General features: G+C 43.1%; 1 protein-coding gene across 3 annotated transcripts; it reads left to right on the top strand.

Moving 5' to 3' along the window:
- Positions 1-12: 12 nt before the first annotated feature.
- On the top strand, positions 13-26,380 carry IVD (isovaleryl-CoA dehydrogenase). 3 transcript variants are annotated; one of them, XM_073348784.1, is made up of 12 exons: positions 18-280; positions 5,252-5,341; positions 6,624-6,675; positions 9,835-10,004; positions 12,699-12,792; positions 13,845-13,981; positions 15,095-15,191; positions 18,556-18,649; positions 20,904-20,985; positions 21,856-21,960; positions 23,111-23,183; positions 23,432-26,380. In XM_073348784.1, the coding sequence occupies exons 1-12, from the start codon at positions 146-148 to the stop codon at positions 23,563-23,565; spliced, it is 1,263 nt and encodes a 420-aa protein (XP_073204885.1). In that variant the 5' UTR covers positions 18-145; the 3' UTR covers positions 23,566-26,380. The 3 variants fall into 3 exon arrangements, with proteins under 3 accessions (XP_073204884.1, XP_073204885.1, XP_073204886.1); XM_073348783.1 differs by lacking the exon at positions 23,432-26,380 and having other exon boundaries at positions 13-280; positions 23,111-23,431; XM_073348785.1 differs by lacking the exons at positions 18-280; positions 5,252-5,341 and adding an exon at positions 9,625-9,707 and having other exon boundaries at positions 6,622-6,675.
- Positions 26,381-27,011: the final 631 nt, after the last annotated feature.

Here is a 27,011-nt window from a genome sequence, read left to right as displayed (position 1 = left end):
CCCAGGTGCTGTCTAGTCAGGTCGCTGCGAGGCTGGGTTCCCCGGGGCCCGCCCGCTGCAGCTAGGCTGGGCCTTGCCGGCTGATTGGCCAACCGGTGGGGGCGCGGGGGCAACGAGGCCGGCCGTAGCGTAGGCCTGAGCAGAGATGGCGGCGGTGCTGGCGAAGGCGGCAGCGGTAGGCAGAGCCCGGCACCCCCTGCGGCTGGGGCTGCTGCGGCGGGGCTGCGCTAGGGTCGCAGTGGATGACACGGTCAATGGGCTGAGCGAGGAGCAGCGGCAGGTACAGCGGCGCCGTCCCTGAGAGGCTCGGGCGCGTCCGGCCAGCGGGCTGCCTGCTGCTCCGGGGCCTGGCTCGCGGACTCCCGCCCTTTCCCCTGCAGCGGGGCTCGCAGGGCGGTGTCCCGCCTGCTGCGCTCCGGCACCGGCCCGCCTGGGCCCCGCTGTGCCAGCCGACGCCGGCCCCCGGCTGCCTGTGTGTCGCGTGTCCAGCTGCCCGGGGGCTTGTCCGCACCGCTTGTGTCCCCCGATCTGCAGAGCGTCGGTGTCCGGCCGGGCTTTGGTAACGGGGGACTGAGCCGCTGGACCTGATCTGCGCCCTCCCCTGCACGCCTAGAAAGTTGCTCCGCGGCGACAGGGGTCCTGGCAGAGGGAGAGAGATCTAAGCGAGACCGCTCTGGCGGAGCAAAGCGCCCTCCACAAGGAATCCGGGTTACTTCGGGCGAGAGCTCCAGACCTTTACCCTTGAAACCGAACTAAACTACTGGTCTTAGGCCTTTCTTGGCTCTTAGTGCTGGGGAGGAGGGAGTGGTCAAACCTTGCACTTCGATTGGTTGCTGGTGTCAGTGATGAGTGTCGTCTTCCCCCACCCCCCGAATTAAATTACAAAACAACAGATTGGTGGATTTGATTTAAATCATGATTTAAATCACTAGTCAGGAAGACTCCATTTAATCATAGAAATCTACATAAAAATGCATTCTTGTTGGTTGTTATAACCTTAATGCATATTCTGCACAACTCAGAGATAGATATAGGTTTCATTTTTAGAAGGTACACTCTATACATTTTTTTAAAGTGATTTATTTTGAAAACTTCAGATTAGTTTTACAGCTATATCAGAAAATGAATGATTGGTTATTTCATTTACCAAAGGTAATTGAAGCAGATAGTTCACTTCCCCATGACTTCATAACTATCTCCAATTCAAAAGGTAAATCATTACTATTTGGAGGATTTTCTTGCCATGCTGTATTAGGAGGAGAACATCACCAGACTGATATTTAAATTGTTTTGTTTAACTAAAGCAACAGTGTTATGTATTCTGGATTTTTTCTTCAACAGCAAACATATAATATTCTAACAAAACAAGCATATGAATTTTTGAAGTTAAACATTCAAGCTTTTTAAAATCAGGTTTGTTTTTATTAAAATGGTTGTTAACTAAAATAGTTAAGTGAAATATTTAAAAAACAAACCAAAAAAACCCCCAAATTAAATCTACTATGTCAGCCAGGTCAACATGAGAAACGTAAAAATATTGGCTTCTGCAGCTAACTCAGTCATCTTCACCTTCATTTTTCTATTTGTTCATAATCTGGAAAAGAAAAACAAGCTTTCCTGCTTTTTCAGGTCCCAAATGATTTCTCATTTTGGAATGAATTAGTGCAAAGGAAGAAAATATTCTTTCTACACTGGCAGAAGAAGCTACTATTAAAAGTGAGATTATCACTTCAACAGTCTCTGAATCAAAGTACTTAAGTGACTTCCACCAGTTCACTGGTGTGACTTCCTTTAAAACATCATCAGCAAATATATTTCTTGAATAGTTCACCCTTAGCTCTGAAGTTTATTATAGTTGGCATTATGGAGGGATGATTGCTGGATGTCCATGTCATAGCCAACTCTTCTCCTTCTGCAGTTAAGGTTTGACCCTGGTACAGAGTATTGAGAATATTGCAAGAAAACGAGCTGGAGATAGTGCTTGTCCCATTTGTTTTTTTTAATGGTTGTAATTTTAACTTTGTCGTATATTTCTCTTTTTAAGATCTCACTCAGTTCCTTCCAAATTTCAACAGTGTTAGCAATAAAACAGCTATTTCCCTTCATTTTGTTCAAGGCTACAGAAATAGGCTTTAGGGTACTCAGCATGTGTTCAACATTTCTCTTAAACCCATTGTTGGGAACTTTGGCTGTGACAGTGTTATCTGTGAACAAAATCGTGAAAAAATAAACTGTCATCAGATTAGGCCAGTTTTTGATATAGTGCTCAAAACAGTCCATTACTGAGTTCCATTGCACGTCTTGTGGGAGAGTTAGCTTGGTTCCTCCCACTTTTTTCAGAGCAGCTGCTGCAAAGTGGTTGTTACGAAAGTATTTTGCAATATCAACAACATTCACCTTTGTTTCTGGAACACTGAAATCTTTGGCTAGGAGGTGCATCCAATGAGCACTGCAACCGTATGTTATTAGCTTGGGACTCTCTTCTAAATTTCTTCTAATCTTGGATACATTTGCAGCATTGTCTGTGACCAAGCTGCGTACTAGACATTTTGAATTTTTTTCAGTTTGTTATAGCTTTTATTGCTGCTACTTGTAAGTATTCTGCTGTGTGCGCATTTCCTGATGTATCAATTGTTTCTGTAAGGAAGACATTCCCTTCGTCTGTTGTCACACAAGCACGTATAACAGAATCATTGTGGACATTGCTGCACCCATCAAGACTCTAGGTTAAAAATTTCAGCCTCTAGACCTTTTGCATACTGCTCATTTTCTCTTTCATACATTTTGTCCAGCAATTTGCCTGTGCCATCTGCTCTGTTGGGTGGACTGTATCCTGGTCTTAATGACTGAACCATGTTAATGAAGTGTGGGGTTCTCAATCATACAGAAAGGAGAGTTTGTTGCATAAACAAACTGGGGAATTTTTTCATCAATTACCTCCTTTTTTTTTTTTTTTTTTTTTTGTAATCTGGTTCTTATCACAAATTTATCTATGGTTGTTTCTGGATGATGGAGATTTTTTTTTTCTTCTTGCTGCAGGTGATATACTGTAGCTGTGTGACATGCATGGTGGAACTGAAACACTAGCACTGGCAGATAACTCTGAAACTATAAAAAAAAGATAGTGATCTTGAAGGTGGATAGTCTTCAGAATCCTGTATGTTGAGGATGGATTCTCCTAAACAAAATAAATCAATACAGTTATTTAATTATTATTACCATATTGCTCATTTAGTGTTACTCATTGCATTCACTGACACTCAGTACTACTTTAAAGGTGAAATTGTAAAAAGATCTGCCTATTCCAGCTATTTATTTTTTTATCACAACTGCATCTAAAATGATAGTACCATAAAGTAACAACTATATTTTTTGCTCAAACGTGAGAATTCAAGAATAGCCCAGAAGGAAGACAGGCAGTCCTTAAGAAAGAAGTATGAAATAAAAAGGTTTACCAACCTGAAGATCCTGCATGTTCAGACATGTTCCTTTCATTATCTTCAATGCAGCTTTCTCCTGAGAGGGAACACTTCTCATGATGTTGTTTCATTCGGGCAACCAGGCCTTGCATTTCTTTGTTGCACTGTTTGCATTTTGCATGCATGCCTGTGTTACCCACTGGTAGAGGAACTTCATTAAAATATTCCCAAACTGGGTCTCTTTTACAGTCTGCTGCCATTACAGGTTTTCCCTTCTCGTGAGAGAATGGTATGGTAGATCTTAAATCAATGAAGGCGACGCTCGGAAAGACCTCAAGACTTCTGGAATATGCTGCTCAAACAGTTCCACTTTTGTTTCTACTGCCTGTCCCTCCCTTCTCACATTTATCTCCAGACTTCTCCTTGTCCAGATCTATTCTGCCCCCAACAATCTTTTATTCACTGAACTTTTTGAAACTTTGCACTTTTAGAAAGAGGTAAGGGATTGACTCTGTGTACACAAATTTGCAGAGGGACAGTAGGGTTGAGGTCTGTTATTTCTCAGCTCTATATATTTATTTATTTAAAATTTGTTTTGCTGTTAACAAACATGTTATCTCTGGAGACACAAATCCACAGTCTGAGAACTGCAAAACTAAGCATCTCTGATGGTATCTTCTAGACTGAGCACTGAGTCCATTGGGTAGATAGAAAGATTAGTCTAAATCTATACAGAAGCCCCTGGAACCCCATAAGATTGGGTCCCTAATCCATGAACTATTGGAACTCATTTACAAAACTTTTCTTAAACATTACATGAATATATTGTCTCATACTATAGAATTAGAATTAATCCCTATTCCATGATGCGATATCTTTGCGCTATAATGTATCTTAATTAAAAGTATCTTTAGATAGGTTTTTTCCTCAAAAAGCATTTTATCAAAAAATCCGATTTTAAATTTAAAAAATCCATTTTTAAAATTTTTTTTTAAATCCCTGATTTTTATCCACCCTGAGTAAAAGTCATTACCCTTGCCAGTTTCCATCTGTCCTAAAGTCATTAGTGATCACAAATCATTATCATTCTAGTTGTCTCAGCATTGAGTTTGCTGTTCTCAGCCTGTCACTAAGTAGATGAGGAGCACACTAGCCTAGGGCTTGGGTGACTCAGGGTCAATTCTTTGCTCTGCTACAAACTTCCTGTGTGGCCCTGCGCAAGTCTCTTACCTCCCTGTGTCTCAGTTCCCATCTGTAAAAAATGGGGATTATTGTAATACTTCCTTACTTCACAGGGATACTGTGAGGATAAATACAGTAAAGGTTGTGAATCACTCTCCTGTGGTGTCACTACTGGCTTTATAAGAATGGAAATATGTTGTCTGTATGCATGCTTATTACAGGCTTCTGTGCATTATAAAAATGTATCTAGGAGACTGCCTGGTTTGCACTACTTTCCCAGAGTCTCTGTGCATCAACTGTCAAACTTTCTTGACAAAAGGTGGGGAAGGAACTGGTTTGTTGGAAAGAGTCCAGCTACAACCCCCCCCAGATAGTGTCCCCATTTCCATTTTAGTATAAGACTGTTACCTGCAGGTTAAAGATTCAAATCCAACATTATTATTAACTTATCTTAAAAGGCCTTTGGGGTTCTCTTTCAGTCCCATCACTTGAAACTCAGAGCTGCTTGATTTCACTCTGCTCTCTTGGAACTTGTGGGGCATAGGAAACATCCTGTTAAGGCATGCTGGAGACATGGCAGGGAAGATAATGAACAATATACTATTGTGGTTTAATGTGTATATTTTTCTCCCTCCTTACCTCATTTACAGCTTAGACAGACAATGGTCAAGTTCTGTCAGGAGCATTTGGCTCCAAAGGCCCAAGAAATCGACCAGGAGAATGAGTTTAAGGGCATGCAGGTAAGTCCTTGCTGTGTGCTCTGGGAGTGAGATGACAGTCAAGGCCCCTCTCTGCCATGTGCTGTGTCTAGAAGAGAAAGTGCAATCCATGTCATATGAGCATATTTATATTTTACATTTATTCTCAAACCTTAAAAAAGAGTTACGGTAGGAAATATATAGGGCTTGAAAAGTTATTAAGCTCCAACCAGCCTGAGGAATAAACCTCACCAGAGGCCATTAAAAAAAAATTGGCAGAGAGCCTAGTGATGAGGCCTCTTCTTTGCTTGCTGGGATTGTCATCAGGATGCTGCCTCTGGGCCTGCCCAGCGACTCCCTCTTTTGTACTGGCCTTGTCTAGTTGGTGTCTCATAACTTTGGAGCACTGCACTCTTCTGCCTCCTGGCTAAAAGGGGCATGGAACTGCTCTCTGATGCATAATGCTTTCTTTGCAGTCTCTCTGATGTCAGAGTTCTCTCTGAAATTTGTTATATGAAATACTCTGTGCAGACACTGTCCAAACAGATGTTTGACTTCCAGTGTGAAACTTCACATACCAATAGAATTTGTAAATTCTGCGAACAAGAGCTTTTTGATTTATGGAGCATTCAGGTCCCATCATTGGAGATCATAAGCTCCACAAGACTTAAGAAGCTTGTAATATCTGCTGAGACCTCACAAATCTCTGGTATTTACATTTTCATAATGAAGAATGCCAAAGCTTTGCACGTAGCCTTTATAAATATAGTCCAGTGCATCAGATATCATCCAGGGCTGTTGCGTAAAACTGAACTGCAGTGTCTAGTGCAGGCCATTTTGCGGGATCCAACTTCCATAACATGGCAACTTCTCAAAAATGAGAACTGCACAGTTTTTTCAATGTCCTGTATCTGAAAAATGCCTTAGCCAATAAACCTGAAACTTTTCACACAAAAAAGATCAGGGGAAGGAAGATGGGAAATCATCTTTGGCAAGAGACAACATTTAAAAATCTAGGCAGAAAAGCAGTTTTCGGAGGAAGTGCGGGTTGAATTATGTCAAAATTGGGTTTAGACTGGGAAATGAGTTACAGCCTTAGGCCCTGATCCTGCAATGACTTAAGCATGTATATAAATCAGTTAGTTTCACTGAAGTAAAATGGGACTACTTGCATGTATAATGTTATGCACAGGCAGGAGTTAATCTTCAGAATCTTTATGCAGCGAATGCAAATTAATATGTTCATGGAGATTGTTGTGAGGAGTCCTGCTCTTGCTTCATGGTTGGGCAAGGCTGTATTAACCGCTTTATTTTGCGTTCATAGGAGTTCTGGAAGAGGCTCGGGGAGCTGGGAGTTCTGGGAATTACAACTCCTGGTGAGTAAGTTCTCATCTTTTACATCTACTGAATGATTCCCTCCATGAAATGCTACTTAGGCTCAACTGTCTCAGCCCTTAACAAGCTAGTCCACATTGATTCATACCTCACAATCTTGTAAGCAGACTCTGTCCCCTCAATTCAGGATACAATTTATTATACACACCTTTTGTGGTAGGATCAGGTTTTTCTAATTATAATAAAGAACATCATGGAAGATGCACCACTTTCACTCAAAACTCCTATGTCAGTGTGATAAAAACCTCTTTTTGAGGAGATGCAGAGAAATCCATCTTTGTGCAGAAATTTTTCAAGGTGCCTCTCTTTGTTGAAACTTTGAAGAACTTCTCTTTATCCCTTTTTGAGTTATCAGAGCACTTCAAAATGGCTTTTACAGTTTAAGGACATTGTTCAGGTATTACCACTTTGCAGTTTGACAACTCCCAAATGTCTTGTTATCCTTCACCATAAGCAATGCAGTCGTGAGGTTTGAAGAAAGAAGGTTATAAATAGAAATTTCTGAAAATAAGTATCTGGCTACATTACAAAATGTTAGCGTGTTCAAGCAGCATGGTGAAGAGTTGAGTTAGCTGACGCAGCACTGACCATAACTGACCAATTATTGTAAATGAGGACAGATTGTGTTCAGCATTGTGCCACTGTGTCTACACTGCAGTCAGAGAGGTGACTGTAGCATGTGTAGACCTATTTAGTTTACTAGATCAAACCTAGCTCAGATAACAATAGTGAAGCTGCAGCAGCACAGGCTGGACTGCCCTGCCCAGGACTCTGGTTATGCACTGGTGACTAACCTGTGCAGAGCCCTTCTGTATAGCTCTACATTGAAATAATGCACCTGCATTTATTTCAGTGGTCAGACCTGAGTTTGCTTGAGTGAGTCTCTCTTGCTCTCGCTTCCCTTGTTCTTCCCAACTTCTTATAGTTCCTTTCAGCTTTCTTTCATACTTGCCTTTTTGTCTTCTTTAATGCTGTGCCCCAGGCCGCAACAGTTTCCCACTTTGCCCAAGCTCCATCTCTGCCTCTCCTCCAAATTCCTCCTCAAAGCATGCTTCTTCCATGAATTGTTCCTATTCTGATCTCCTCAAGGATTTTCCTACAAACACCTTTCTGTGCCTGAGCTTTTGCCCTGTGGTTTTTGGTGGTGTCCCAGTGGAAGTTTTCTGGGAGATGGGGCTTTGTCTATAAATTTATTTTATGAAGGGCACAAACTTTGGGGGTATAATGTTGATAATATGAGATCCTGTGGAAATGTGTGGTCATTTGAACCACATGTTTAGGTACCAGTGGATCATGGTTCTTCAATAGTGCATTAAATGACAGCTCTTTTCAATGTCTAGACCTAAAAATAAATTCAGTTATGTTAATGCAACATTATATCAGAGTTAGGAAATGCAAATATATGGTTCTGCAGTAACCATAATGCAGCCATGTGGCATATAAAAATTCTAAAGGGACACCATCATCTAGAATCACACTTTTGTCTAAAAGACTTACCTACTGTTGTTACAAATAACACCTTTCTATAACAACTCTGAAGGATATTGGGGGGAAATATTTTTCATATTTTCGTTTCATTTGTTTTCTCTCTGCATTTGATAATGCTTAGAGTGAAATCCTGGCTGCACTGAAGGCAGTATTTTTAAATGTCTGTCTGATTTCACCTGGTAGCTTTTGGAATGCAAAAATGTCTATAACTGTAATGTTCAACATGGTGGTTTCCGCTCCGTGGCGTTGTGAGTGTCCCACCCAGCATTCTTACTGTTCCCACAAATCCGCTTCATGTTTTCCTCATCTGTTAGGATGCTGGGAGTAAGAACATAGGCTCTGACATGGGGTGAGGAGGATGAGAATCCAGAGCACAAATTGATCAGCTGCCATCAATATGAGTGCTGGTGTAGAAGGGGTGCACTTGGAATCAGAGGCCACCCCTTTAGTTTTAGGAGTTACAGGCAGTAGCACACACTTCCAGGCTATGCACTCACTCTATTCTTCATTCACTTTCCTCAGCATGGCAAGCAGCCTCTATTCTCTTCTTGGCTGCTGCTCCCATAGGGCAGCATTCAGTGTTGTTGACCATTCAGACCTGGATTCCCTCCCTAGCTAGGCAAGTATCTCTGCCTCCCTCCTGTTGTAGATTTGTTGCTACCTATAAAACCACTCTCTGCCTGCAAGCCAATATATATACACTCCTGGGTGTATATATATTCCTCAGTCTTTGCTCTTTTTTCCCTCCATCTTCTCTTTCTGTTTCTGTTGTTTCTTTTCCAGCTTTAATCTTCTACCGCTTCAGTTTGAGACTCATCTGTTTGTATCTTTAGCCACCCTTTAGTTAAATAAAAATATTTTTAATCATCAATTTTTCTCCATCCTGCTTCTGAAAAGTTTGACCGTATGACCCCCCACCCTAAAGCAATTCCACTGACTCCCCATTCATTTCAGGATCCTGTTGAAAACTGCCATTCTTGTTTTGAAAACCATCCATGGAATTTTCCCCAGTTGATTTCACCCGCTTTGTTTCTCTTTATTCTATGAAGCCCTCATCTGTCATTGGCTTCTGCTTCTCTAGTTGGCCATATATGAAAGTCTTCTCTTTTGCAGCTCCTGCTATTAGTCAGGAGCATCCTTTTTGTTCCCCTCTGCCCTACTGATTCTCCATCTTATATCAATTATCCCCTGGGAAAGTCTTTTCTCCTTTTTCTGTACCTTTTTGTTTTTTCTCTATTTAATTTTTGTGCTAATATTAAATTTAATGCAAACGTTTGGATTACAGTTAGTATGAGAGATGCAGAATTGTGCAGTTGTCTGTGTGATGCTTGGATGTTGGATCAATGTTCTATTCATGTATAAGTGTATATGTGGTAACTATGCTTTTATATGCACAAAGTGTTACTAATTGTTCTGAATAAGTAATGTACTGTGCCTTTAAGATAGGAGAGTTGGGATTCAGGAAGGATGGGGAACCCAGAAGTAACCAGCTCAGTGAGAGTCAGTCTAAAGCAGAAGTCCAAATGTAAGTTTCTGAGACATCCAGTGAAGTTTAAGTCCAGCATTGGACTCAGTTTGCAGGAGATTGTATAAGTTTTATTTACTGTGAGGTTATTAATCTAAGATGATGTTGAATTTTTTTCTCCTGCTAGTGGAATATGGTGGATCTGGAATGGGGTATCTGGATCATGTGTTAGTGATGGAGGAAATCTCTCGAGTTTCGGCAGCTGTTGGACTCAGTTATGGTGCCCACTCAAACCTTTGTATTAACCAGTTAGTACGGAATGGCAATGAAGCACAGAAAGAGAAATACCTACCCAAGGTATGTAATTGGTAGAGGCAGAGGACCTGAGAGAATATCTGTTTACATGGTGCCTGTGGTATCTGGTGTGAAGTAAGAAATGTAGAGTAATAGATCTAGTTATAGCATAAAACTACATGTGTTATGACATTTAAAGTAGCAACAAAGTTCACAATATTTCACAGATGTTCCATGGCTGAACTGAGCTCTAGCACTTTGTCTCCCCTTGTGTGCCTAACAACCGCATACACTGAATGGGACAGTACTGAACTTCTAGCATTAGTATCTCTTCCCAGTGGGTGTTTGGTTCGGTCTGTTTCAGTCTTACACCCAGGGCAGAAACTGCCACAACAAACTGCTCCTGCTGCAGGGATGCCTATATTCTTTAAACAAATAAGGAAGCCAGTGGGGACAGGATCAGGCCTTGTAGTAAGAAAAAAATTTAAAGGTTAAAATGAAAAACCTTTTTCAAAATGTAAGCCAGCAAACACATCTGTTTTTTCTAACCAACATGTGGTGCTTACACACATTGTGCAGGAGTAACTGCTGACCCTTTTAAAACGAGTGGTCGCAGTGTGGGATATGCACTTCTCAGGTGCCGAAAGCATTTTGCCCTGCATGGCTCATGAGGCACCAGAGCCATGTATTACAACTGCATGTCTGGACATGTTTGTCTTTCACAGAGCTTAATCTTCCAATACATCAGGTGAGCTTACTGCAGCAAGCTTTGAAAAGGATTGTACCTTTCAAATTTGCCCTTCTCCAGCTTGTGAATGATCCCGTTTTGTCCTAACTAATCCATCGTGATGAAGGTTCCTGCAGAATTTAAAACTGGTACAGGTGTCTTGTTTGAGCCTTTTTCAGGGTCACTTCTGGAGGCAGCATGGTCCAGTGGGTAGGACAGTATATTAAGGGTATGTCTACACTTGGAGCTGGAGGTGTAAATTCCAGTTGGAGGAGACATACCCACACTAGCTCCGATCAAGCTAGCACACTCGAAAATAGTGTAGCCATGGTGATGTGAACAGCAGGAGTATGTGCCTAGCATGTCAGATGGGTGTGTATTTGGACTAGCTAGCCCCTCCTGATGCTTGCACAACCACAGCTACACTCTGTTTGTAATATGCTAGCTCGATCAGAGCAAACTCAGGTATGTCTTCTCAAGCTGAGTATTACACCTCTAGCTCAAAGTGTAGACATACCATGAGAGGCAGGAACCTTGCTCTGTATATGTGCATTTACCACTGACTTGCTGGGTGACCTTGGGCAAGTCACTTAATCTCTCTGTACCTCAGTTCCTGTGTGTGGCTGTGGAGTAAATTTTTTTTGGGGGGGGGGAGGGAGGGGTTCCCCGAAAAAGACTTTGCAGAGATGAAGTGAGCTGTAGCTCACGAAAGCTCATGCTCAAATAAATTGGTTAGTCTCTAAGGTGCCACAAGTCCTCCTTTTCTTTTTGCAGAGAATATTATTCTACCTTCATAAAGCTCTTTGATGTTTCTGGATGAAAAGTGCTGCATGCTTCCTTTTTCCGTTGTCTGGTTGCTTGGTTGGTCTGTTAATCAATTGATTGTAAGTCTTCTCTGGCACTCAAGTGATCTCTGTATTTTAAACCCCAGCCTCTGTTAAACAGATTTCAATATCTAAACATATTGGATGTATTTCTCCATAAGCTGAATCATAGTTATGGAAAATTGTCAACATGAGGGACTTAAATTCAGCAGCAAGCAAAGTGTTCAATTACTTAACAAAAGAAATCTCGTTCAGTCTGTTAGTACATAACTTCTATATATCCCTGTCATTTCTCAGGTGTATTTTAAGATTGTTGTCATTCTGTCATTCACTGATTTGCGATATGTCAAACCACCTTATTTTTCATTATTCCTGAATTTTAACTGAATCTTTAATGATGTGCCAGAAACCACTTTGGTCATTTTATATAATTTATAAAACCAAACTAGTTTCCAGCACATCATTAAGAATACGGTTGAAATATACAGATTTAAATGTCATATATATTTTTGTATATTAAATCTCTCGCCACAAAACAAGGGAACAAACAAAAAATACCCAGAGGGAAAAAGCATACAAAAAATACCCAGAGAAGGTAAAGGGCAAGAAGGAGAAAAGGACAGGAGAACATTGACAGAGAAGAGACAGCAGCAGCTGTGTCAGAACATGGCATGAGGGGACACAGAAGGAGGGTGTCCATCTGCCATTCCATCACAAGTGTGTGGGGAATCATGGTATTAGTCTAGTGCTGAACACTGCAATCTCTCTATCCCCCTCATTGACCTTTTTGTTTTCTACAAGTCTAGTTTTATACAAGCTGAGCCGCCTTTTGCATATGCATAAAATATGTGCCTCTGCCAACCAGCCATTTTAAAAGGCAGTCAGGAAACATGGAGTTTGGAAAAGGCATATGGCTGTCAGCATGGTTCTGTTGGCACCTTCTTGGACATAGATGGATAAAACTCTGCTTTTAAAATAGTAACTGACATGTGCATTGACTCATCTTGTGGTTTGATTCTGTGCTGTGCCCTCAGCTCAAGTGAGCTGCTTGTTGGAATTTTTCCAGGGACAAAGTTTCCTACTTATAGTTTATATGGAACACAGTGAACTTCGAGATTCAGTGCAACCCCTTCCCTTCCTGCCCAAAAATGCAATAAAAACATTTCCTCCTCCTCTTCCACTTTTTTGTCTTGTTTTTTTCCCTAGCTAATCAACGGGGAGCACATTGGAGCCCTGGCAATGAGCGAACCCAACGCTGGTTCTGATGTTGTCTCTATGAAGCTCAAGGCAGATAGAAAAGGTAAAATATTTCACGTGCCAGCTGGGGAAATTGCCCATGTGCTTCTCCTGGCCAGCCTAAGCATCTTTCCTTTAAAATCTAGATTTAACCTTCTCAGCGTGTTGGTTATTGGAGAATTGGTTATGGTGGGAAGAATAGTTTGTGTGAGAGGGCTGTATAAAGGCCTTATTAAGAGGCCTTGGGTGGGCTCTACAATGGCTTATCCTTTGGACTCCGGAATTTAAGGAAACTAAGTACCCAGAGCAGGGGTGGGCAAACTACAGCCCGGGGACCGCATCTGGTCCTCCAGACATTTTAATCTGGCCCTTGAGTTCCAGCCGGGGAGCAGGGTCCAGGGCTTGCCTCGCTTCGTGTGGCTCCCGAAAGCAGCGGTGTGTCCCCTCTCCGGCTCCTACGCATAGGGGCAGCCAGGGGCTTCCACACACTGCCCCTGACTCAAGCGCCACCCCTGCAGCTCCCATTGGCTGGGAACCATGGCCAGTGGGAGCTGCAGGGGTGGCACCTGTGGACGGAGCAGCGCACAGAGGCGCCTGGCTGCGCCTCCATGTAGGAGCTGGAGGGGAGAGGTGCCACTGCTTCTGGGAGCTGCTTGACGTAAGCACCCCCCAGAGCCTGCACCCCTGACTCCCTCCCATACCCCAACCCCCTGCCCCAGCCCTGATTCCACTCCCACCCTCCGAACCCCTCAGTCCCATCCGGAGCACCCTCCTGCACTCTCAACCCCTCACCCAGCCTCACCCCAGAGCCCGCACACCCAGCCAGAGCCCTCATCCCCCCGCCCCCCCCCCCCCCCCCCAACCCTCAATTTTGTGAGCGTTCATGGCCGCCATACAATTTCCATACCCAGATGTGGCTCTCGGGCCAAAAAGTTTGCCCACCCCTGAGCCAGAATCTGGGGAGGTATTTTACCCAAGGCTGCTTTGTGGACTTCTGAGAGTGCCTTAGGGAGCCTGGCTTATAGTTTATTGGGTCATGAGGCAGAAGAGAGGTATTGTTTCTGAATTCCTCACTGAGACTGTTGTGAACTAAGAGTCCATCTCTTATGTTTCCAGGGGATTACTTTGTTTTGAATGGGAACAAGTTTTGGATCACTAACGGGCCAGATGCTGATGTTGTAATAGTTTATGCTAAAACAGATCTCAGTGCTGTTCCAGCCTCCCAGGGTATAACAGCATTCATCGTGGAGAAGGTAGGCCTTACGTCACTGGAGAGTAAGTCACCCTGCCTTATTTTATCCTATTTTGAGGCTACAACCCTTTCCCAAAATGACTATTTTAGAAGGCCAAGTAGTTCTATCTTGACAATTAGCAGCCCCTGGCTCAGAGGAGCATTGTGTTATGGTAGTGATAACCGGACAAGTAATGCTTTCACCCCACTCATCCACATGCGCAGAGGGTCTAGAATGCCCTCCCTAAGTCTGTGCACTATGCTGCCTCACTTCCTCTGCCGACCTGCACTGCTGCCTTAATGCCTGTTTTTGTTCCCTCAAATTTTTCACTAGATCACCATTAAAACAATCCTCATTATTAATCCTCTGCTACCTCCCCCCACTGCCTTCAGAACGCTGGAACCTACAAAACATGTACATAAAGCATGTCTAGTGATCTTCTGCTGTAATCTCAGTGCCCCCTATTCTCTGTTTGTCATACCTTGCAGACCTTGGTCCAAAGGCCCAATCCTGTTCTATTGACTTCATTGGGTGAAGAATCAGGCTGCTAGATTGTGAGCCACTTGGGGTCAGGAACCTGTCTCTCTCCTTTTAATTTGGCTGTAGAGAGCCTATCGCACTGTAGAAAAAATAACAAGGCATCTTCATGAAGGCAGAAAGCTATGACAAAGGGCTATACATAATGGTCATTTGATAAGAATGGGTCAGACCAGTTAACCTCTTGATAGACTTTCCAGTGTCAGTGGCTGGAACCACACAACCACTGGGCCCACACAGCTATCCTTACCATGTATTGATTTAAATATTTAACATCTGGTTCTGTGTTCTGACTAAATCATTGTTACTCATTCCAGATTCATGTGCGTTAGAAAACAAATTCCACTCCCACAGTTCATGTTGTCTCAGGCACTGCTTGCTGGTACACGTTTGCTTCCTCCACACTAATGCTCACACTTGTGTTTGCTCCAACAGCAGACATTTGACACTGGCGGTCCTCCAGCACACCTCACTTGTTGCAATTCCCCCTGCTCATTTATTAGGTTGGGGAGGTTTAACTTTAATTCCTCTGTCGTGGTCTGTCTCAACTTCCAGAAGAGAAAAACTTGTAACCTGCTTCTCTTTTTTGATTTGCAGGGTATGCCTGGTTTCAGCACTGCTCAGAAGCTTGATAAGCTGGGAATGAGGGGGTCCAATACCTGTGAATTGATCTTTGAGGACTGTAAGATTCCTGGTGAGTGACTTCTGAGAGCTGAGCAGAGCCCCTTACCATATCCACATAGTGGCTTCCACTCTCCTCATTCATATAGACTGAAACATCACGTTCAAATTCTGATTTGAAGGTTTTCCAGACACTTTTCTCCTCAGTGACTATCTTGCAGGTGAGATATTGAGGCTAGGAGAGGTTGCTATCTTGTGCATTAAAGTGATTCAGTCTGCCTGTGATAGGTCACTTCTGTTCCACCTTCTGGGTTGAGCTACATTGGACATGACATTTAGCCACTGGCTTTGCAAAGCTTGGATGACGCTTTAGGAGAAACTGCTGATTACGCTGTTTATCTTGGAGCCTCCAGTATGGATACTATGAATGGGGTTTTAGAGAAACTCTGAATGAGTCCCTGAGCGCCTCTTTTTCCTGAACCCCTGGTGGTAGGTTGTGGCCACTGGCCAACATGCTTTATTTGGTTTAATTCCTGTGACCATTTTTTCACAGAAGGAAATTAAAAACCTGTGTACAGTACATGGAAGATATCCATTTTCTTGACTCCTAAAATCTCATCTGTGAGGGCAAGATTTGGTATCACTTCAGAGGAGTTTCAGGGGCTGATTCAGACCCCTAACTGCCCACATTTCTAATTTTCCCAGATCCCCAACCTGGGGTCAGAAAGGTCAATGAACCTAGACTGGGTCTTTCAGCCATTCCATGTATGCTCTGACTCATACAGAACAGTGTTCTCATGACAACAGGATTCCTGTTTTCTGATCACTTACTGAAACAGATCAGGATAGTGCTGAAACTGTACACTCTTTGCATGAGCCACAGCTGCTGCTTCTGATCTCCAGTCTTGGAGGCTGAGCCAATTCAATACCTTCCTATATGTCTTCAGGACATCTTTCTCTTAGGGTACGTCTACATAGGGATAAAAGCACTCTGGCTTGGCTACGGCTGGCCTCGGTCAGCTGACTCAGGCTCATGGGGCTTAGTCTGTAGGGCTAAAAATTGCTGTGTAGATGTTTGGGCTCAGGCTCCAGTCCCATTTCTGAGACCCTCCACCCTTGCAGGGTCCCAGAGCTTGGGCTCCAGCCTGAGCCTGAATGTCTACACTGCAGTTTTTCAGCCTTGGAGCCTGAGCCCAAGTCAGCTGACCTGGGCGAGCCATGGGCTTTCTATTCCTGTGTAGACAAACCCTTATAGATCAAGGGGTCTTCTAGCACTACAGTCCCATCCACTCTAAGGTACATGGTTTCACTGTCAGCAGTGCTTCACTGAGTGGATTTTACGGGTTTTTTTTGCCATAATAGATACCATCTGTGGATCCACATTCTTGGGACATGTGGTATGACTGAGAGGCCAATTCAGAGCACTTTTAGGTTTTTGCTCTGAGACACAAATATTAGCCCTGCACCCCTTGTGCAGTGAGTGCATATATATTTCAACTTGTTGCATAATCCTTGGTTCCTTTTCTTCATTTGCAAAGGGGGCATTTGTGTCTGTTCAGTCTCTCCTTTGGCTGTGACACTCCATTATTTGTGAGTAGTTTTGTCTTGTTAGCTTCTTGTGACTGGTGAGGATATTTCTCTTTTTACAAAATGTTTAAGATGTTTGTTTGTTAGTATTTTTCCTTTCTCTTCTCCTGCATTTTTTCAGCTCATTCTCAAAGTCCCATGCCATGATGACTGACCTCCTGGTGGAGGAGAATTGGTTGCAGTTTCCCATAGAGCCCATCAACACAATTCCTGAATGAGCTAGATGTCTGGCAGGCCTTCAGTTTCTATCCGTGATGAGCAGAAGTCACATGGGGTATGTCTACCTGGCAGTTAAACACCTACGGTTGACCTGTGTCATCTGGCTCAGGCTGCAGGCTGTAAAAATGCGATACAGATGCTCAGGCTGGGGCCCAAACTCTGGGACCCCGCAAGTGGGGAGGAGCCCAGGCTGCGGCCCGAGGCCGAATGTCTACCCTGCAATACAGCCCCAAGGCCTGAGCTCTGCAAGCCCGAGACAGATGACATGGGCCAGCCACTGGTGGTTAATTGCTGTGTAGACATACCTTAAAGTCCAGAGTCTTAGCTTCAAGTGATCCCAACCTATCCGCCTATGTCCAAAAATTCCATTCATATCTGGTTTTCAGCTTGCATCTCGCACAGTTATATTCTCTTGGGATTGAAGCCTGAGGGGCACATTAGTGCTTACTTATTTCGGACTACAGCAGCATCAATGAACAATCTCTTTCCATCCTACCAGGCACGGTTTGCAAGGCATTCAATTCTCCCATTCTTATCACAGTACAGCATCACTAAGGGGTTAAGCTTTCTTTTCCTGCTTCTCCCTCTTCACTGGCACACTTTCGTACATGCTCTTCACATCCTCCTAAGCTAACATATGGGGGTTTTAATCCTTTTTTTCTTTAACCTGCTATCTAGTGTGTCAGCTCTGTTTCATCTTCATAGAGCTAATGCTAGCTCTTTTAAAAAAAAAAAAAATGAATGATTGCAGTGCTTGTGCAAATTGCTAGATCGACAGCTATGCACTGAGCACATGGATAATGGCAGTGCAAATTTTCCAACACCATCTTGCAAGTGTCCCCCAACCCTGACCTGCAGGTTCAGAGGAGAGTTCTGGCTCACTGTACATTTAATCCTTGGCCTCTGTGTTAGAGATGCTCATTGTGATATGGAGACATACGTATATCAGACAGCAGGAATCACACTGCTTTCATAGAGGTCACCTAATAGTCACCGAAATGCGTTATTGTCAGCTGGCTATCAGCTTCAGCTAGATTTGAACTAGCAACTAAGGCCTTGTCTTCATTGCTAAAAAAGGTGTCTGTTTTACCTTGGGGTAACTAATGTGCATGAGGTAAAAACACAGTGAGGACCAGGTACTTCAGTTCTACTGCAAGATAAACTTGCCAAGCCTCACCAGTGAGATGCGAGAGGTTCAGAGTCTAGGCTCCAGGCTGTCTACACCACTATTGCTAGCCCTGCAGTCCCTGCTCCACAAGCCCAGGTCGTGCTGTTGTGGGGTTTTTTATTGTTGTGTAGGCATACCCTCACTTCTCCATTGTTGTCATGATTTCAATCTTTAGCCTTGTGGCTCTATAGACAATACTTACTCAGTTCCCCATTTTCTAAAAGGTAATACTGGCTGTAAAGGCACCTTAGATCCCTCTACTGCTTTGTTTATAGCTTTGGTTGGAAAAAAAATTGTTGTGGGGGCAAGGAAAGTATGTTGCCTTAATGATTGTGCCCCAAGGCAAAAAGAGAATACTGCTAGAGGTTTGAATCCTCTCCCCATAAAATGTAGATCCATAGGCAACAACTTGCCTTCTGAGGGGTCTACTTACAAGTAAGTAACTTTTCTTTGCTGATTACAGCTGAGAATATCTTGGGGCAGCTGAGTAAAGGAGTCTACGTTCTGATGAGTGGCTTGGATCTGGAGAGACTCGTACTGTCTGGTGGACCACTGGGGTAAATGGTCGTTTAATTTTCTACTAATCATGTATCGCTTCTGCTTATATCACTTCACCTGGTTTAACCAGTGGTCCCAATTTGTGGCCTTGATTTCTTTACAGCATAACCACTTAAGTCCACCTCACAAGAGAGGTGCTTCTGCTTGAGAAATGGGTAAATTCTTCTTATTCATGCCATCCTTAGGTTCCATACTGATCCCTCATCTTAAATCTTTGTGTCCCCATCTAGTGGGCTCAATGGTAACCTTTATTTAGAAAGACTACCCTCTTCCAATAGGAAGATGGAGTTCCTCCTCTCTTACTCAGTTCTGGGCTTCTTTATGCCGCTCAATTAATGAATGAGATGCACAGCAGTGCAGAGTAATCCTAGCTAAGGTTGTAAAGGAGCTGTTGGATCCTCTAGTTCAGGGGTTCTCAAACTTCATTGCACAGCGACCCCCTTCTGATAACTTCGAATTCTCCTCATGCTCACATTCTCTTTGCGGCGTGTTCTAAATTTAACAGTTTCTATTACTGTGTTCTCTCCCACAATAACACCTGCTTTTTAAATCCCCCAATTTTATAATATGCTCATAATAAACAAGGTAATCACGAACATCAGAAACTAAAAGCATTTTAGAAAAGGCAAATTTAAATAAAGAGACCTCTCTCTGTGCAAGGGACCAGAATATGGACTTTTTCTAAATTTTAAACAAGTGACGCAGTGTGGGGGACTTGTCTCCTAGTCTTCAGTTGTCCTATGCAGGCTCCCTAGTGGCAGTTCGGCATTGACATGCAGGAGAAAACTGCCCAAAAAGAATGCCTCCTTCAGGTTGGAGGCTTGGCCCAAGACTTGTCTTTCCCTACACTCTGTTCAGAGAAGGAGCAGTTCAACTCCTTGCATCAAGCAAGACACTAGGAAATGTCCCTGACAGGCAGTGTTGTCTAGTGCGTAAAGTATATGAGAGGAAGCCGGGACTCTCCTGAGTTTTCTTCCTGGCTCTGCTTCTGTTTTAGGTGTAACCTTGGGAAAGATGCTTAAGTTCTCAATGCCCCTTTTTACCTATCTGTAAACTAGAATTCTCACTGAAACCTCTGTGGAGATATTGATTCTGCGAGGCCCTGGAAGGAGCTAGAGAAGAGTAGAGCACTTATTAATCCAGCCATAAACTTAATGTAATGATGTCTTGAATGCCCCTAATAATGGTGCCATAAGTATCTCACTAAACCAAGCCTTATCTTTAACAGGTGTTTCTCTCTGTCATTAAAGCATCCTGTTTTCTGAACACTGAATTGTTCTCTAAGGAACAGCCCAGCACACACTGATGTGAAATGTTATTTAAAACCAAGCCCTAGTTTTCTCTGTAACACATTAGCCTTAAAGTGTGTGGCAAGGACTCCTGAACTGGCACTTTCTCCCCAACTCTTTCACATCCCATCAATACAGTACAAATACATTGACTTTCATAGCAAAATAAATAATGAATCTTATGCTGCCCCAAGATTTTAAGTTTTCAACATGCTGCAGACTACTGAGTTGAAAATCCAGAACTGCAGTATAGAAGTTGAGGAGTGGGGGAATATGGGAACTTCAGGCACCCAGGAAGTAGTGGAAGTTGGTTTAGGTTTTTGGCAATCCAGAAGACAATTGAGGCTTTTGGACAAGGGAGGAAATGCAGCTTCCCTTTTGGCTAAGGTAAGAGGTGACTAGAAATTTGGAGGAGAGGGGAGTTGAATGCTTCATTTTGTCCCTCAGCAAACATTTACAGTCTCATTGTACACTGCACACTTCCCCAGTATCAGCTACTACAGCCAGTCTCATTGATGCTGATTAAAGTACAGTAGCTTGACTTTGCTCAAATGATCAGCAGTTAAGCAGTTAACAATGTGGCCATTTAACTGTCCCCATTAGGCTTCACAGTCAGTGGGCCATTGGGATGGATGAGGAAGTGCATGCCTCTCAGAGCTGTTGTTTCAGGCTATCTACAGACTCAGCCAGACACTGTTGCATTGATTACACTCCAAGATTTGGAAGGTTTTCTTTGTGACTATAAGGGTTGAAACTTTTTTTAACAAGAGCTTAGATTCTGGAATACAATTATATAGTAAATTCATGAAGGGTAATTTCATGACTGCATAATTGCATTGTATACCAGGCACTGCCTTAGACTGAGAAACAGAGTTTGGATTATTGTTTGTTTGTTAATTACTCTGTTTTCCTCCTTTTTTGGTTTCCTTCCACTCCCTCAACCCTGTGTCTGTGTTTCTCTCAGAATCATGCAGGCTGTTCTTGACCATGCTTTTCCATACTTACACGTGAGAGAAGCATTTGGACAGAAAATTGGCCACTTCCAGGTGAGAATGAGGGGAAAGAACTGTTACTGATACCCATAGATCCTGTTGCTTTCATCTTCGGTCAGATCCTGAACTCTTATCTCAGTGTACCTGACAGAAAGGTTTGTGAGCCTGTCTTTATTATAGGGTGGGGTTGTCCCATTATGATGATCACACTACATATTTCTGTACCAGTATGCAAAATTGTAACCTAGAATTACCCAAAATCTGGTGAGACTATTTAACTCTGTAGTAGTTTTTATCTGGTGGTTTGTTAAGAAATTGGAGAACATGGTCTCATGCTGACGGATTTTTGTAGCTTAGGGTGATGAAATCTATCCTGGATTTTTCCTGAAGTTGCACTTCTTAGTCAGGACTGGATTTACTCCTTATGCACCCCTAGGCACAGCATCTTCAGTGCCCCTCTCCCCCGCCTACAGCTGACTTTTGTGTTGCACATTGTTGTAGAGAGGGAAGGCATGCCTAGAATGCTGATGCCCCTAAGCACGTGCCTACTGTGCCTAATTGGAAGTCTGGCCCTGTTCTTAGTGACACTGCTGCTCATACTGAATGTGAAAGGCACGGGCTTAGTCAGCATGGTAACCCCAGGCTGGCGTTGGGGTGAGCTAGGATTTGAAGTCCCAGGTCTCTTCTGTTCTAACTTTTATGAACTTATGATCCAACAGTAACCCAGGCTCAGTCATGTGACTTGTGAATCCAGCTTCACTGGTTTGTCCAGTCTTCAGTAGGTAGCATAAGAAGACCAGCTAAAACAATGTCATTTCCATGGCTTTGCACCCAGAGTGTTGTCATTTCTGCCCTCTTCCCTTTTATTTCATGTTAAGTGTTAAGATTTTGTTGAATTTAAGAATATTGTTTTGTCTTGTGTAGCTCATGCAGGGTAAAATGGCAGATATGTACACACGGCTGATGGCATGCCGGCAGTATGTGTACAATGTGGCAAAAGCTTGCGACCAAGGACACTTCAATGCAAAGGTGAGCTCCGTTCCTGATGGGCTGGTCAGGCCACAGCATGTATCTTTTACCCTTGCTCACGTGAGAGGGCGGAGGTTCTAGATCGTAGGTGTCCGTGAATCAGTTACAGAAAATCTTATACCTTGTACCCCTCAAGTAAAAGAGAACTTATTTGTGCATGTCAGCAGATTTACCAGTATTCAGAGCTGCACCATAGTAAGGCCAAACAAAATGTTCAGGCTCCTGAAAGTAGCTATCACAGTCACTATAGGGTGTTATCACTTCCACCACTGATACCATAAACATGCTTGGTTCAAAGAAGGCAACTAAAAGAGACTAACTGTTGGAGAACAGTTTTACATCCTAAGTCAAATAGCATATAACCTCCATGGGCATAATTTGTAAATTCATGAAGGAGGGTGTAGTTTCCCTGCTGTTTTCTTTTTTTGTCCTCACATGGTCCTTATGGAACTGATACAGTGAGATCTGATGGAGAGCTTGTCTCTGTGTTACAGAGAAACTGTTCCTTTTTTCTGCTGTGACCCTTGTTTGGCTCAGTATCTCAGAGTCGTAACTAGATGTTTTTAGCACCAGGGCTGAGCAAGCATATTTGCGCCCCCTACCAGAGGTGATGGGGGGAGAGAGGCATGCAGGGTCACGTTCCCCATCCTGATTTTTTGGTGACACCGCCCGCCCCCTGCAACCCAGACAGGCTGGGTGGCCCACTGAGGTGAGTCAGGGGTGGAAGTGACACTCCCTCCCCAAACTCCAGCCCCGCCGAGCCCCAGCCCTGCTGCATGGGACTGGCCCCACTGAGCCACCTGGCATTGCTGCTCGCCCCCTGAACATTCCTCTGCATCCCCCTCAGTTTGAACTCCTCTGTGGGGCAGGCATGGGCCCCACCCCACTATCACCAGTTACATGCCACCTTTGCCCCCTACTGGTTTTTTTCCGTAGTTTCTCTACCCCCATGGCTTTGTTCTCTGGGCAGCTGCCCCGCTCATCCTGCTCTGGTTACAGCCCTGCAAAATCTTGTGTGCTTGGGAGGGACCAGCTTAGGCATGTTTGCAGGTATACAAACTTGATGAAAAGTAGGCACGATTGGAACAGTGCAGATGGAACTTTGCTGATTCTGTTGCTGTAACTATAAATTATCTTGTCCCTCCATTAGGATTGTGCAGGAGTGATCCTGTATTCAGCAGAATGTGCTACGCAAGTAGCTCTGGATGGAATTCAGTGTCTAGGTAAGAATGTTGCTTCCTCCATCATGAGAAAGGGTGACCTGTGGTGGATTGAAACATGCAGGAATACAGGCTCTCTGTTGTCCCTCTCCTCATTGTTGAGTTCAGTAGGCAAGAAATGCCTTTTGCAGTATGTCTTAACTATTTACCTCTGTTCTTCAACTGGGAAGCTTTCTGTAAATGTGTCTGTACAGAATCCGCCCATACCCTGTTCTTTCTTGGTTTTCATCTCTTCTCTTTGTGATTTGTAGGTGGTAATGGTTACATCAATGATTATCCTATGGGTCGCTTCCTGCGTGATGCCAAGCTATATGAGATAGGGGCAGGAACCAGTGAGGTGCGGAGACTTGTCATTGGCCGGGCATTTAATGCTACTTTTAATTAACACCCACCATTCAACGAGAAACGTTCTCAACACCAAGAAGCCTTTGATCACAGTGGTGGTGCACAAAACTTTTTTTGCATATCACAGTCACTGCTGGTTGATTATTATCCGTTTGATGAACAAATGCTACTAGGTTTAACTGGGCTCTGCTGACCGAATGAATTGGGCAGGAGAACAGAAGTAAACGTGTGTTCATGTGATCAGCCTGAATTGTTCCTTCATCATACTCAGCAGCCATTTTGATCCTAAAATCTAAGGAGTTGAGGATGAAGTTTTTGCCAGGGGTATATGACAGTCAAAGCAGGATGTTTCTTGCATGGTGAACTGTTGACTAGGAAAAATCAGTTACTGAGCATTATAGGTTTCAGAGTAGCAGCCGTGTTAGTCTGTATTCGCAAAAAGAAAAGGAGGACTTGTGGCATCTTAGCGACTAACCAATTTATTTGAGCATAAGCTTTCGTGAGCTACAGCTCACGATCAATCTAGAGGGAATGGACATTGGATCAATCCAGAAAGAATGGACAACGGAAATGGAATTTTATCGTCTTTAAAAATTTAGAGTGCCGTGAATAAGGAGCATTTTTAACATGCTACTGCTGGAAGATGGTAATTTTCCAGTGTGACACTCCACCAGTATGTTAACCTCCTGGTGCCATCCAGTTAACAATTTCAGCTTTGCGAATCCAAATGCCAGCTGACTTTGGGGTAGATACTGTCTACTGTTAACATCAAAGGATTTCAGCTACACATGCAGTACTGTAAAAAATGTTGCCTAAAACCCTGTTAAGAAGTCGTGTATTTTTCTCTGCCCATTCCCTTTCCTATCCTGGCTGCTTAGCAAGATATTTGAATGTAATCTGAAGTCTTCACTCTTCTGATTGGCTGCCTCCTGCTGTCTGATTCATTTGTTGATGTCACTATCTGTCATTCTGGAAGCTTTTAAAATGTCAAACCCTATATTGTGGCATCCGTCAATGAATCAGGCAAGAGGAGTTTTACTTATTTTAAAGGGTTCTCTGTTGGCGAGTGTTCTGCACTTGTACTCCTAAATTTAATTGGCCATAAGGAAAAAGAAAGAAAGCCTAGCGAGAAAATTTGGGGCAGTTTTAAGGGGGAGTTAGGGAAACATTATATGGAGTAGTTTAAACCTTGTGTGGTCTATTTTTAATAAGGGGAATACAGCAGTGTGTAATAAAACTTCAAAGAGTGAATTACAGGAAAAAATTAAATCTCCTGATATAATAGACCAGTGAATTAAACAGCTGCCATCTTGACAGTCTCATGTAGGTTAAAAACAATACAGCTTGTAGTTTTATTTCTTTTTCTCTATATATTTGGTGTTTGTCTAGATGGTGACTCTAAGCCAGCACACAATACGGTATTTTGAAACATCCATTTAATAATCTAAACCAACAGTATAAAAAGAAACTATAAGAAATGCCCAGACCCAACTAAAATCCACCTTACTCGATTCCCTCTGGGGAAAAAAAAACGTGATAGCTACATAGGTCATGTGGTATGTACAGTAGGTCTTCTGGCCCAAGGGGAGAGGCAGCTCCCAGAGCTATGGGTCTGCCCCTGGAATGCCCAACCCTCAGACTGGGGACTGTCATCTCAAGCATCCCAACTGAGTTTTACTACTCTGGAAAAGCACACAGAGAGTTGATCTCTGAGATACCCTGGGCCCAAAGCACAAAGGGCTTTATTAATTGAGGCTGACACCTTGGCTTGCACCTGAATATCATCTGGAAGCCAGGGCAGACTTTGAAGCACAGGTGAAATAGGCTTCACTTGTGAAACACCAAGTACATTTATGTACTGAATATATGAGAATGGAAATGTTAAATGTTCTCATTTATTTAGATGAGTGAACTACTTAAGCTTTACCTCAGAATAATTATGAATGTCCTCCCCTCTCCTACATTCAAACTGCATTGCCACCAGTGCCTCAAGAAAGATCTAAGGTGGGATTTTTCAACACTGCCTAAAAGATTTGGATATCCAGTTCCCATTACAGTTTGTGGGAATTGGGTATCCAACTCCTGTAGCCAGCTTTGAAAATCTCAGCCCCAGTCCCATGATGTATCAGTGAAATGGCAGCTCCTTTAGAGAGAGAGCCAGTAGCAGCACGGGTGGCAACGAAGGGGCTGAGACCATGCATGATACTTTTTAAAGTAATTGAAAATTCATTTTTTACAGATATGTTCTTTAGCTCTTTGATATGAGAATGAATTTCCTTGAGTTTTCCTTGAAGACTTGTTTAAAAGACAAAACAAAACCTCACATTGGCACTGAATCATAGCTTTGTAATCTGTCTTGGTCCAAAGGAACCCCACTGAAATGAATGTCAAAACAACCTCAGGATCTTTCAAGCAACTAGAATTGTTAAGAATCCCTGTTCTGAGTCAGAATGGAACCTGTATACCATGACTTTTAAACCTGCCTCTAGCCCTGTCATTGCTTGTTTTAATACAAATAATAAATAACATCCCACTTTCTGGGCTGATCAGCACCTCAAGGTCAAGGCAAAATGAATCTGTGTCTAATGCACTATCGGATAGGATGGGAGGAGAGAGCCATAAATCTTAGGAAAGGTTACGTTAATCAAACTGCATACACTTCCCATACATCACTGTGGTGAATATCGAGTGATCTGTCTTGCGAAAAGCATTGGTCAAGGGGCTCTTTCCACATACTGAGCAGTTCTCCCTGGGGTGAATGACAGGGAATCTCCTGGCTAAGTGGGGGAGGGTCTGTGATTAGGGTTTTGTTTTTTAACATGTACAATGCCAATAAAGATATCTACTCTTAAACACATGCCGACTGAGCTTCTTGGATTTTGCCCAGCAGGGGGCAGATACAGACTTTGTTTAGTTCTTAACTACAACCCAAGTAGAGAACTGGACTCCTCCCAAAGTGCACATCCTGTGTGATTTGAGCTTGTGGTGTGCATGGGAACGGATGTTGCCTTTTATTCTCCTCCCTCCCTCTTCTCCACCAACCACTTTTTTTTCCTCTAATTGTTTTTTAAAAAGCTTGTGGTAGATCTGGCAGGTGCGGAAGTCTCTGGCCGCCTCCGGAGAACACAGCTAATAGGAAAAATTCTAGAAGAGCACTGTGCCCCTGCATATGTTGTTTCTGGTATCTGTTGCATTTAATTTGTAATAGAAATCATTCTAGCCCAATCAGGGACATTCAGCTGATCACAGAGCTGGATTAGTCAAATATCCTGTCATAGAAAAAGTAGATCTGCAATAAAGATTAAGAATTGGTGAGATAACAGTGAAACAGCACCTGCAATCTAGATGGTTTTCAAGACACTTAAGTAATTATTAGTGTCTGTGTCTATCTAAGGCATCCATCCATGTAGTACCTGGGTATGGTTTTACACGTTTAGAAGTATAGTGATTTCCTCAAGGAAGAGAAACCAAGCTCTCACCCCTCTC

This window comes from Lepidochelys kempii, chromosome 6 (genome assembly GCF_965140265.1).
Source record: "Lepidochelys kempii isolate rLepKem1 chromosome 6, rLepKem1.hap2, whole genome shotgun sequence".
Taxonomy (NCBI): Eukaryota; Metazoa; Chordata; order Testudines; family Cheloniidae; genus Lepidochelys; species Lepidochelys kempii.
This window is presented reverse-complemented; position numbering and strand designations above follow the sequence as displayed.

Excerpts from the sequence above, each read along its gene's own strand:
- IVD (XM_073348783.1), top strand. The coding sequence starts at position 146 with ATGGCGGCGGTGCTGGCGAAGGCGGCAGCGGTAGGCAGAGCCCGGCAC. Across the intron at positions 10,005-12,698 it reads AAGAGAAATACCTACCCAAG|CTAATCAACGGGGAGCACAT; the intron begins GTATGTAATTGG and ends TTTTTTCCCTAG. Across the intron at positions 15,192-18,555 it reads TGAGGACTGTAAGATTCCTG|CTGAGAATATCTTGGGGCAG; the intron begins GTGAGTGACTTC and ends TGCTGATTACAG.